At 38.4% G+C, this 13155-nt stretch overlaps 1 protein-coding gene across 2 annotated transcripts in view; it reads right to left on the bottom strand.

The window, feature by feature from the left end:
* NOTCH2 (notch receptor 2) overlaps nt 1-13155 on the bottom strand; it is a 173627-nt gene that overhangs the window by 86086 nt on the left and 74386 nt on the right. For both annotated transcript variants that reach the window (XM_040471479.1, XM_040471478.1), the window contains exon 5: nt 2938-3060. In XM_040471479.1, coding sequence (XP_040327413.1) covers nt 2938-3060 — 123 coding nt within the window. The remainder of the gene's footprint in view (nt 1-2937; nt 3061-13155) is intronic.

Genomic DNA, 13155 nt, shown 5'->3' on the forward strand with positions numbered 1-13155 from the left:
CCTCACCTCAACCATTTAATAAAGCCAATACGAATGTGGTGAGCACTGTCACCGATGAATGTATGGGGTAGTAAGAGAACCCAGAGAATACCTAGCTCAACCTGGAGGGAGGTCATGGAAAATTCCCTGAAGGAGGCAGTCACCTGACCTAAACCAGGCAGGCAAAACTGGTGAGGACTACAGGGAAAGGAGCGGAGAAGGGAAAGCTGTAGAAAAAGAACTGTGTGAGTGAAGACATAGGATGTGGTTAGATGTGGGAGAACTGGAAGCAGTTCTTATTGCTGGAGTATGAAGCGCTGTTGGATGCATGAGAAGAATGGAGAAGCAAACAGGGCTGGGGCCAGGAAGGAATTCATACAACAGAGGAAGGACCTTGGACTTGACCCTGTCAGTGATGGGGATAGCAAACAACAAGGCTGCCACTGGGGGCGCCTGGGTGGCTCAGTCGGTTAAGTGTCCGACTTCAGCTCAGGTCATGATCTCGCGGTTCATGAGTTCTAGCCCTGCGTCAGACTCTGTGCTGACAGCTCAGAGCCCGGAACCTGCTTCAGATTCTCTCTCTCTCTGTCTCTCTCTGTCTCTCTCTCTCTGCCCCTCTCCTGCTCACACTGTCTCTGTCTCTCAAAAATAAATAAGTGTTAAAAAAAATTAAAAAAAAAAAAAAAAGGCTGCCACTAGAAATCAAAGAATTGGCATGAGTGAAAAAAGAGGAAGGAAATCCGTGGTGGGAAACTGAAGACTGAGAGTCACTTTAAATGACAGCACATCAAAAGAAATAAATATTGCCACAGTGAACTTATCCAGCATTTCTGCCAACCTTTCTAAAAAAATGCACACACACGGAGAAAGAAACATCCTATAAGGATGTTCATATAAAGAGGTACTTCTTAAAAATCCTGGGGTATGAAATTGTATTAAAATATCATTTCACTGGCAGAGCTTTCCCCAAGACTGCACCTTCCTAGTTAATATCAAAGCAGAAAACTGAGTGTAGTATCAAAGAAAAATCAGCAATGAAATCACGATAGCATTTAATCTTTATTGGCATCAGAAGCCTTAGTACCTAATACAACAAAGAGACACTCTCCCACAGGGCAAGGAGATTATTAGAATGGGGTCAAATTCCCAACAAGCATCTCATCCTGTCCAATATCACTGTAAGGATCACTAAAAAGAGAAAAATTTTAATCTTTCCAGTTATTATTATCATTACTTCACAGTAATTTTTTTGAATTGAAAAAAAATGGCCTCTGAAAAAACCTACCAAAGAAATGGCAAAAGCTAAAGAGGAGAGAGAATATGACAGAAAGAGCAGAGGGTTGGGAGTGAGGTCCTAGGATCAAGACACCAAGAAGAAATTCTAGAGGAAGTCCAACACTAGGGAAACCCAGTAGAAAAGTATTAAAAAGAACAATCTGGGGATTAAAAGCAAAAATGTGTGCCCTTCCAGGAAATCATGTTATTAAAGTTTTAAACCCTTTCAATCTTTTTCTATTCATAGTGTACAGCTCTAAAGAGTACTCTAAATAATTAGCTGCTACAGATAAGGGAAAGCAATTTGGAGACTAAAGAATACCAGGTAGTAATGGCGGCAATCCAACATCAAGACTTCTTTGCTGGGCAAAATCCCTCCCTGGTGCTGGAGTTTCTTCCTTATGACATTAGCTTATTCTTGGGTTTCCACATTAAATCATCAAGTTCTCTCAAAAGGGCTCAGTTCTTAGTCACTTAATCAGCTCTTAATTGTTTCCACTTTCAGTTAGATAAACAGATGTAAACAGAAATTAGAACCAAATGTCTGCATAAAATCACTTAACTTTCAAAAATAAGTGGAAAATCTGCCTGAGACAACATCAGACACTTCCAAGAGGCTGTAAAATTAAGCAAGACTACTCTTCTAATGTCAGAGGCCAAAAAATCTATCGTATGTGCAAAAGGGGATACAAAAAAGGAAAAAAATTAGAAATGTAGACAGGTGTCATAAAAATAATGTCATCAAGCCTGGGTGGCTCAGTTGGTTAAATGTCCGACTTCGGCTCAGGTCATGATCTCACAGCTCGTGAGTTCGAGCCCCACGGAGAGCTCTGTGCTGACAGCTCAGAGCCTGGAGCCTGCTTCGGATTCTGTGTCTCCCCCTCTCTCTGCCCCTCCCCTGCTCACGCTTGCACTCTCTCTCTGTGTCAAAAATAAATAAGCTTAAAAATAAAATTTTTTTTTTAAATAATAATGTCATCAACAGTACCTGCCCTGCAATTATCCTTTGAATAATTACAGGACATGACAATAAGATGAAACAGATTTCTGTCCATGAATAAGCTCTGAACTCTTGTAGTGTGTATAACTTATTTTCACTTTTTAGTTGGAAGAAGGAAGAGTATTTCAATAGCTTTTTCATACAATTATGATTGTTCTTTGATACTACACCAAAACTTAACAAGTTGTAGGTTTTATCCCAGCTTTACTGAGATATAGTTGACATATAACATCGTAGAAGTTTAGAGTATACAATGTGATGATTTGATATATGTGTGAGTTAACACATCCATTACTTCAGATAGTAACCATTTGTTTGTAAGTGTGGTAAGAACATTTATATTTTCATAGTTAATTATGTTCTCTTCCTCTCAAATATTTATTAAGTATCTACTATGTTCCAGGCAATGTGCTGCTTTTCCCAGACCTCAGAGTCTGTCAGTCATGCTCTTCCCTCATACCTGCAGAACACCTCAGCATGGTGCTGAGTTCAGAGCAGCTGCCCAATAAATACCTGTAAAAAGATTTTTCTTTAAATGAACATAATAAGAGAACATATGGGGTTAGCACTATACCCAATGATGTAGCACAGAGAGCCTTGTAAAAGATGCTCACTTCACTAGCAGCCTGCCTCTGGTCACCAACCCACCTCCCCTTCTGACTGAGTCACCACAGCGTGCATACCTGTCCACTGAGGGGGGCAGCGGCAGTTGTAAGTATTAACCCCATCCACACAAACTCCTCCATTCTGACACTTGTGGTTAGGGCAGTCATCAATATTCCGCTCACAGGTGATCCCTTCAAAACCTGGTTACAGAAGAATAAGAAAAAATAATGAATTCTCAGGCAGAAGTGATCAGCTCTTCCACAGAACACGGTCATCAGAACAGACCTACTTCATCATTTCAGTTCAACAGCCAGCAGCTGGCCAACTATGTATCTGTTCACCATACAGACTCACCAAACAAAAAATCCCCTAATCTTCTGTCTTCTCTTACCTCAAGAATAGCTAGACAGTTAAAGTGACTCATTATGCCAACGACATGACATGCCTTCACAGTTACCTCACAAGTACTTCAAAGTATTTTTATGAAATAAAATCCCACTGAAGATAAATGTCTACTTGGACAACTATTCACTGGTTCTTAAAAAAAGGGGGGGAGGGGAGTAGATTTTCCCCTGCTCCATGCCGGATTAATAGGGAGAACAGATAAAAGATCACCTAATTAAATTTAAATTCAGTTACTTTTTTCTTGGGGTGTTTGCTTAGGAAAACTAGGTTGGGGTGAGGAACATAAGAAAATACTAAGCTCACAATCTAAAGATATGGGTCAAGTTCCAATCTCACTACCTCCAAGCTTTTGAACACAGTAAATTACAAACTCTGAATTTGCTTCCTCATCTGTAAAATGAGGCTGATTCCACTTGAGCAACCTGTCTTCCTAGGTTGTTATGAGTGTCGTATCACGAGTACATTATATATGTAAAAAGCTGTCCGAAAATGGGATGGCATTATTACTAATTAAACTTACCAGCCTTTCAAATTCTTCCTCCTGCTCTGCACATTTATAGCATTATTTCCTTTCTCTTGATTTTTCTCTTTTATGAAAAGTGAAACCAGCACACCAAGCTTCATCCTAACTGCCCACAGTGTGTTTCTCTGTAGTTTATATATTGAGCTTTTTCTTTTCTTTCTCCTTGCTGCCTTAGCTATTAAAATAGAAGACTACCATAAAACTGAATGTTCAACTGAACAGTCTCCTGTTTGAAATATAGTATGACTAACTATTTGCCTCTTCAAAATGTCCCTTAAGGTTCCTCTTCCCCACTCAAAACACTTATTGGGTCTTAAACTAGGCACTGAGGATATAGCTGTGAGTAAAAAGAGACAGAGTGTCCCTGCTTCTGGGTTATTTACAGCCTGGTGAGCGGGACAGACATCAATCACATCTTGCTTTATGCATCCCTACCACAAGCTACTGTGATATTCGACATTTGTTCTGTTACACTGCAACATGCTGATTTCTCTGAATAAAGTGACAGTCATGTAAATGGGTATAAACCAAATGGCAAAAAAAAAAAAAAAAAAAAATTTACCGAGAGACCAAAGGAAATTACTTCATAGAAGATGGGGATAATTGAAAGCTTGACTAAAGACAATTCTATTTCTCCAGGCATTTGGTACTCAGTCCATTCAAGCAGATGAATCACTAAGCAAGCTTGAGAAAGACTATGAAAATTTTTATAGACTCCAACTTTTAAAAATTTATCATATTACTCACATCTGTTTAATCATATGAAAGTCCTACAAATGAACTAGGTCAGACAATGCTGGTTTAAGCCCACCCCTAATTAAGATAAAGTGAGGGCAAATCTGCAGAGCCACCAAGTAGCAGTGTCTGAACAAGACCTGAGGTCTTTGCTCCTACTCTCGTGCTCTTAATGGAAACATTCTTTAGAAAACTTAAAAATACAGTTTTAGAGTGTGAGAGGGAAGTAGGGCTCCTGGCCCACCACTGCTAGAACCTGTGTGGTCCAGTGGTATTCTAGAACTAGTAATGGCTATCCTCCCTCTAAGTTGATCTGTCTGGTGACTAAGACTAATACAGTTGACTACAGTGTCAGAGAGGTGATAAAGCCCTTGTCGTCAAACTATTAGGAATTGAAACTGTGACCCTGAATTTGTACTAGCCAGTGCTACAACTAACTGAATTCACCAACCACAGACAGGTTAAGAAAGCAGAAGCATTTCAGTAAACCACAACATATAAGAAATAAAATGTTTTCTTTTTATGACTATTTTCAAGGTTATTCTTCCCTGTCAAAGGTAAGTAGGTAAGAAGGCAGGTTAGTGAGAGTCAATTTGTAATTAGAGCATGGCCTCTGAGGCCAAACTGCCTAGTTTGCCCATGCAATAGGTGAGTGAACATGGGTAAGATACGTGACCTTTCTTTCCTCCCTGGGGGAATTAACAGGACCTACCTCAAAGGGTTACTATAAAGAGTAAACGAGTTAGATATATATTGCCCTTAATTCAGTAAATGTGCAGGGACAACTGAATATCTACAGACAAAAGAATAAATTGGACCCCTTTCCCACACCAACTCAAACTCTTAAGGGTTAAAGCTGTTAAGACTCGCAAAAGAAAACACAGGAGTGAATCTCTATAACTCAGGCTAGGCAAAGCTTTCTTAAATATGACTAAAAGCACAAGCAACAAAAGAAAACATAAAAAGTTTGGAGTTCGCCAAACTTTAAAAACATTTGGGCTTCAACAGAAACCATCAAGAAAGTGAAAAGACAGACCACAGAATGAGAAAGAATATTTGTGAATCATGTATCTAATAAGACACTTGTATCCAGGATATATAAAGAACTCTTACAGCAATAATAAAAATACAATATAAGTAATATAATAATAAAAAATATGATAATAACAAAATAATAAAATAATATTAATAATAATAATAAATAATAATAAATACAATATAATAATAATAAAAAGGCAAATAGCCCATTATAGAATGGGTAAAGGAGCTAAATAGACATTTCTCCAAATATGATACACAAATGGCCAATGAGCACATGAAAAGATGCTCAACATCATCAGCCATCACAGAAATGCCAATCAAAACAACGAGATATCATTTCACACCAACTAGGATGGCTGTAATAAAAAAGACAGACAATAAGACAATAATAAGTGTTATTGACAGACAGTAACAACCTCATATACTGCTGGTTGGGATGGAAAATAGTGCAGCCACTTTGGAATAGTCTGGCAGTTTCTGAAAAGGTTAAACAGAGTTACCGTATCACCCAGCAAGTATAGACCCAAGAGAAATAAAAACATGTCCACACAAAAGCTTGTACAACAATGTTCACAGTGGCCTTATTCATAATAGTCAAAAAAGCAGAAGTCACCCAAATGTCAATTAACCGATGAATGGATAAATAAAATGTGGTGAGCACTGAGTAATGTGTAGAATTGTTGAATCAATGCTTTACACCTGAACTAATACAACACTGTATGTTAATTATACTTCAATTTTTAAAACGTGGGAAACAATGTGGTAAATCTGTATGTACAATGGAAAATTTTTCAGCCATGAATGGAATGAAGTACTGATACCTCCTGTAACATGAGTGAACTCTGAAAACATCATGAAAACATTAGGTGAAAGAAGCCAACCATGCAATCATCACACATGAAATGTCTAGAACAGACCAATCGATAGAGACAAAGTAGATTACTTTGCCCAGTGCTGGGGGAGAATCAGGAGCCAGTGCAATATGAGTGCTAATGGTACAGGGTTTCTTTTGGGGTGATAAAGATGCTCTAAACTTGTGGTGATGGTTACACATCTGTGAATACACTGAAAACCACTCAATTGTACACTTTTAGAGAGTAAATTATATTGTATACAAATTAAATCTCAATAAAGCTATTAGGTGGAAAGCACTTAAAACAGTGCTTGATGCATAATAAGTAATCTACACACATTAATACTACTATGTATGTATAGAATCAAAGCAGCCCTTAGAACTTACCTACTCTAATCCTCTTATGTTACAGATGAAGAAGTTGAGGGCCACATGGCTGACTTATCCAAGTTTACATGCCTAATAGGTAGGAGTCAGTACTGAACCAGTTTCAATCAGTATGCTGTCTAGGGACCCCAGAGTTCCCTTACAAAAATGTGAAAAACTGACCTAAGGTTAAAAGTTCCCATGTCTGAGAAAACTCAAGCCAAATTAGTTCTCCTTCGAGTTAAGACAGGATTTATGCTTTAAAAATAGAGATACAGACCTCTTTTTGGAAACAGCTAGCAAATTCTTGTAAGAAAGTCTACCCAAGAAGGGGAGGCAGTGGAAAGGCTTATATGAATAAGTTACAGTGCAATCACTTCTTAAAAATATATTTTAAAGTTTTAAAGGAAAGGGAAACAGACAAGTCTCCAGACCTGTGGGTGGGATGGGTGTAACAGACTTACAAAGAGGCTCACATGACCGTACTAAAAGGAGTCTACTGCTTAAAGCCAATTCACATCCTTAAAAGGCCAAAAGAAGACAAATTAAACTTAGAAGGAACATTTTAAGACTGTGCTGTTATAAAACCATGGCCCACATAACTGATAAATGATGACAGTAAGGGTGGGGAGCAGAAAAGAATCTTCTGAACTTGTCATCCCACACAGAGGACAGCATCTCTCAAGAAAGCATCCATATCTTTCCATTTTCAGAGCCCGGGATGTGGTGATGATGGAAAGGCTTGTGGAGAGACACAAAGAAGAGAGCACAAAGAAGAGAAGAGGACACAATCAGCATTCTCACAGACCAGGCTAAAAGTCCGCAGGAACAGCTTTAGTCCATAGGGATGAAAGAGTGAGGAAAAAAACCAGGAATATCTAAACCTGGACAAAGGCAAATTCTATAGGGCTACCTGGCCCCCCGCCCCCACCCCAACCTCCCAAGAAGAAATCTGTCACAAAAGCAAACTGGTCCCATCTCTGTCCAATGGGTTTTCTTGGCACACATCTTCCGTTCTCTGAATGGGCCGAGATGAGCTTGCTGATTCTCATGACCAGCCCATGGATCCCCCAGCCCCACCACCCTCCCAGGCTGCTGGTCCAACACGCCTCCCTCGATATCTCCCTAATGATCTCCACTCTTCAAACTTGATCACCAAAAAAGTCAGAGAAATTAATAAGGTAATTCAAGAGAAATAAATTCAGTATATATGTTTAATTTTTTTAATTCCAGAATACAAGAATTCTCTCTTCTATCACATTCAATTCAGTCATTTGAAAACTATTCCATTGGGTCTCAATTTTGTGCCAGGCACAAATAAGTTGGGTACTGGCAGGAAGAGTTAAAATGAGAGTGTCTACTGGGAAAGATGAACAAATAATCAGTTTGGTAAGTGCTGTGCCAGAGGTATATGGATTGCCAAAAGACCTTAGGGAGGTCTTTAATCCCTGTGGGGACTGGGAACAAAGAAAGAATTTCAGTGAAATAGGTGCCTTTGACACATCATGAGTTCTATATAAAAAGGTGTTCTACATAAAAGGTGAGGTGGACAGGGGGAAGAAAGTGATAGAAAGCTGAGGAGATAGTATGGTCCAAACTACTGAGCACAGGAGAATAGGAAAGACTTCCAGGAACATCAACTAAAACTGGAACTGAAATAATGCACCCTGGAAAGTGGTATGATCATTTCTGCATCTGCTCCAGAGAAACCTGCCAAAGTATGATTAGTATAATACCCAAGAGAAAGTCACATGCCCCTGGCGTATGAGAATGAAAGAGGGAATTAATTCTAACAGTTTTAAAGCTCAGCAAGAACGAAGAAGACACAAAAACCACAAAATGTGTTTAAGCTTTATTTTAATGATACAGGGCTATCACATATGATCACCCTGTGCAGTCCAGAGGTAGTTTATAAGGAATAAACCTCCATCGTTTGGAGTAGACAGATCAGACAGCTTTTTATGAAATTTTTTAAAAATCATAGAGGAATAGAGAGGTGTGGGAGAGAAAGAAAAAGGGAAAGTACATTGGGGACCGGCCAGTCCAACTGTAAATTCACAAGGCATGGCCAATAAATTCAAACAACCCACTGTTCTCTGATTACTTGTGCTGCTTCCCAAAACCAGCCTAACTCATTCTCTCCCCACTAACTGGTCCTAACCCAAAAGTATTGGGAATCAATGATTCAATAATTTATTTTCTATTTTGTTGTTATGTTAAAATTATTCTGGGTAAGTGCCCCTCCTCAGGGCTTCTGTTAAAGACTTACTTAATGGTAGCCCATGAAGGATTTGGATTATTAACAGCTGATCATCCAAGAAGACGAAAACATGGTTCCTTGGTTTGATTCTATTAGTTCCCTCTTGAATATATTCCTTTTTTCTTTCCTCTGTGGAGAAACACTTCTTCCTCTGTCACATAAGAGGAGTTGTTTTTGCAGTTTTAATTCCCTCTGAGTCTTACAATGATACTAAAATACTAAACTCATATTCCTCAACCATAAAAAGGAATTAAATCTTGCTATTTGTGACAACGTGGATGGACCTAGAGGGTAGCATACGCTAAGTGAAATAAGTCAGACAGAGAAACACCAAAACCATATCATTTCATTTATATGTGGGACCTAAAAAACAAAACAAACAGACTCTTAAATACAGAGAACAAACTGGTAATTGCCAGAAAGAAAGTGGGGTTGGGGTGGGCAAAATAGGTGAAAGGGATGAAGACATACAAACTTCCAGTAATAAAATAAATAAGGTCATGGAGGTGAAAAGTACAGCACAGGAAATGTAGCCTGTGATACTGTCATAATGTTGTATGGCAACAGATGGTAACTACATTTACCACGGTGAGTAGTGTGTAATGCACAAAATTGTCAAATCACTATGTTGTACACCTGAAACTAATACAACATTGTATGTCAACTATACTTCAATAATAAAAATTTAAAAATCAACTCACAGAAATCATAGTGTCCTTTGCAGGAAAAGAACTGTAACTTGACCATTTGAATATAATCACCAACTTGGTTCACTGACTTTCAGAGTTGAAAAGTACTCTAAAATTCTTCTTATCCAGTATCATATCACACAAGAACAAAAGGAGAGTATGATTCCAGGAAGAAAATGAGGAGATCAAAATTACATTCTCAATACTATATTTTTGTTGTTTCCTTCGATGGAAGGAGGTAGGCAGGGGATGGGCTAAACAGGTGACATGTATTAAGAGGGGCACTTGTTGTGATGAGCACTGGGTGTCATACGCAAGTGATGAATCACTGAATTCTACTCCTGAAACCAATATTACCCTATATGTTAACTAACTAGAATTTAAATAAAAACTTGAAACAACAACAACAAAATACTATGATATTATACTAAAACTCAGTTGGTCAATAAATATTTGAATGCCTATTATGAACCTGGCACTGTTTTGGGGTGCTTGGGGTACATCACTGAACAAAAACAAAGATCCTAGCTTTTACTCTGAAGAGAGAAAGAAGCAGCAGAATTTAGAGAAGACAGACAATAAACAATAGACATAATGAGGTAAATTATATAGCACAAATTATATACTAAGCAGATGATAAGTGTTACAGAAAAAGAAAAGAAAAAGTAGACCAGGGCCAATAATTAAGGGGATAGGGGTTGGTTACAATCTGAAATAGGGTGATCAGGGTAGGCCTCAATTAAAAGTGCAAAGACTTGAAATGTGGCAGGAAGCGCATACAGGAGCTGCAGAATACCTTACCAAACCTTTTCCCCTCCTGCTGACTTGATTTCTCCTTTGAAGAAGGAATATTTTCAATTCAATTCAATTCCATTCAATTCAATATTTCTCATTTGAAATAACGATTCTCCTCAAATAAGGGTGTTATTTACATTGAGTGATTATTATTTTTTTATTATTTTTAAATGTTTATTTATTTTTGACAGAGACAGAGCACGAGCAGGGTAGAGGTAGACAGACAGACAGACAGACAGACACACAGACAGAATCCAAAGCAGGCTCCAGGCTCTGAGCTGTCAGCACAGAGCCCGACGCGGGGCTCGAACTCACAAACCATGAGATCTGACCTGAGCTAAAGTTGGACACTTAACTGACTGAGCCACCCAGGCGCCCCGAGAGAGTGATTATTATTTTAAGTAAGTAACATTTTAGTCTCTCAAATAGTGTGGAGCGAGCATAACGGAAGGTGGGGCAAAGAGAATGATATTGCATTATGGAAAGGACTTGCTAAGAAAAAATAATCTCCAGACACTATTTCTCTGTATGGAAATAAGGCTAATACTCTCCAAACTCTACCTGGGACATAAAAACAGTGAGCATAAAATATTACAAATTGTGTAAATACGTATTTATTCACAGTGTTACTGCATCATCTATTGTTTTGAATTCTTTTTAAATTTCTTTTTATCCATTGTCTAAGCTAATGTCATCTGTTTTGGATCATGGGACCCTGAAAGGCAAGAACTAGCCTACTTAACTATTTTAAATGTCTGCATGGTGCCATACATAGGCTGGAATGTAACAAAAAGTATTTGATCATAATTCGAAGTACTTTCTATTTTTTTAACCCAAACATCTCAAAAGCATTTAACAAAAAGTTTCACACATTTTCAAAGCACCTTCAGGGACAGACAAGCAGTGCACTGCGATTCAGTAAAATGCACAGGCTTTGGAAATAACCTGTCTGGGTTTTAAGACTCAGCCTGACCACATGTCAGCTGTGCAACTTTGAGTAAATGACTTAACATCTCCAAACTTGAGCTATTTCACCCGGGAAAACTAGAAAATAATACCTATCCCCAAGGTTTTTGTGTAATTGAGCTAATGGATGCAGAAGTACCTGGCACAGTGCCTGACTCATAAAAGGCATTGAATAAATGTTAGTTTTCTCTTTGCCAACTCTTCTCCCCGCCCCTGCATCCTTATCCCAAAACCCAACCCACACACACACACACACACACACACACACACACACACACACTTCATCAGTGAGTAAACAAATGTCTTGCTTTAAATTACAAGCAGAGCATAAAAGATAGCCAAGATCTCCTTACTCCATCCCACGAGCCCTGGCAGCCTCTCAGCTGCGGAATCCCTGGTTATTTCCTTTCTCAAGGAGGAGATACTATTCTCGTTTGACAGATCCTTTCCTGGACACACTCTCAGAATTCCCTAAGGTTCTTATCATGGCTAATGGATAACAATGCAGAGACTATGGGACTGAATAATCACTCTCTCCTAGCTAAAAACTTCCTTTATTGACTTCTCTAACTTCCTGTCAGTATTCCGCTGCCAAATCAACCTTTTTGTTCTGGGCAACTATTAAAAGTAATTTTCTTGAAACTGAAAAAACACATTTAGCCTTCAACAATAAATTGTGCTCACCTCAATTATTAACCATTTGGACTATTTATTAAAATATGTATAAAGTTAAATTGTTTACATTTCTGTTTCCTTCTTTAACCCTTAAAATAGAGCCAACAAATATGGGAGTGGAGAAAGATATCTTTCAGTTATTTCTTCTACAAGACAATATGGACGACAGTAATACTCTATCAATTAAATTTATTTAGTGTCTAGAATGACTACTTTATCTATTCTTCATTGAAAGTGAAACTGAAAGCAATACATTTAAAAACTTGTTCTTGTGGCTTACAGTTAAATGGTATAAAGTTTTTTATTATGTGACAGTGTCTTATATCGCCCTATCCCAAGCACACAGTACAAGTGCCTAGAAAACAGGGGCAGTTAATAGATTTTTACTGAATGAAATTAATAAATTGCCATTTGGCTTTGTACCAAGGACCAACATATGACCTTTAATCCCCAAAAGATAAAACACACAATCCCATTATATGTGAACCATATCCACAACACCAGATTCTAAGATTCCCATTCTGAAAGAGTGGCTAGAACAACTTCTTTTTGAGGCAATTCTGCTTACTTAGCACATTACTCCCCCCTACAGTTTTCCTTCTTTTGTTTTTGTACTAAGGATATTTGTATAAAAACAGAATCTTTGTTGCTTAGTTGCAACAGAGCTTTGTTGCTCATCTGCTCCAGCTGCTTGTGTTCTGTTCCCAATCAAAATTCTGTTTTCAGCCTCCTCATCATTTTATAAGGGGTTAGTGAATTGGCCAGGCTTGCTCCCTTCTCCATCTCTATGGAACGCTGGGCTCCAAGCTTCCTTCCATACATTGCTCCTTTTTTGGCTTCTATCTTGGAGTTATGTATGGTTGTGCCATACCTTATTCATCAGCATTCATCAAAAAGTGCCCATTGAGTAAGAGAGCACCACCCCAGTTCCAAAATTCTCTAGCTTCAAGTCAGGGCAAGGTTACCCCAAGTCACAGAGAGCATATG

The sequence above is a fragment of the Herpailurus yagouaroundi genome, unplaced genomic scaffold (assembly GCF_014898765.1).
Source record: "Herpailurus yagouaroundi ecotype Mexico unplaced genomic scaffold, PumYag 77, whole genome shotgun sequence".
Lineage (NCBI taxonomy): Eukaryota > Metazoa > Chordata > Mammalia > Carnivora > Felidae > Herpailurus > Herpailurus yagouaroundi.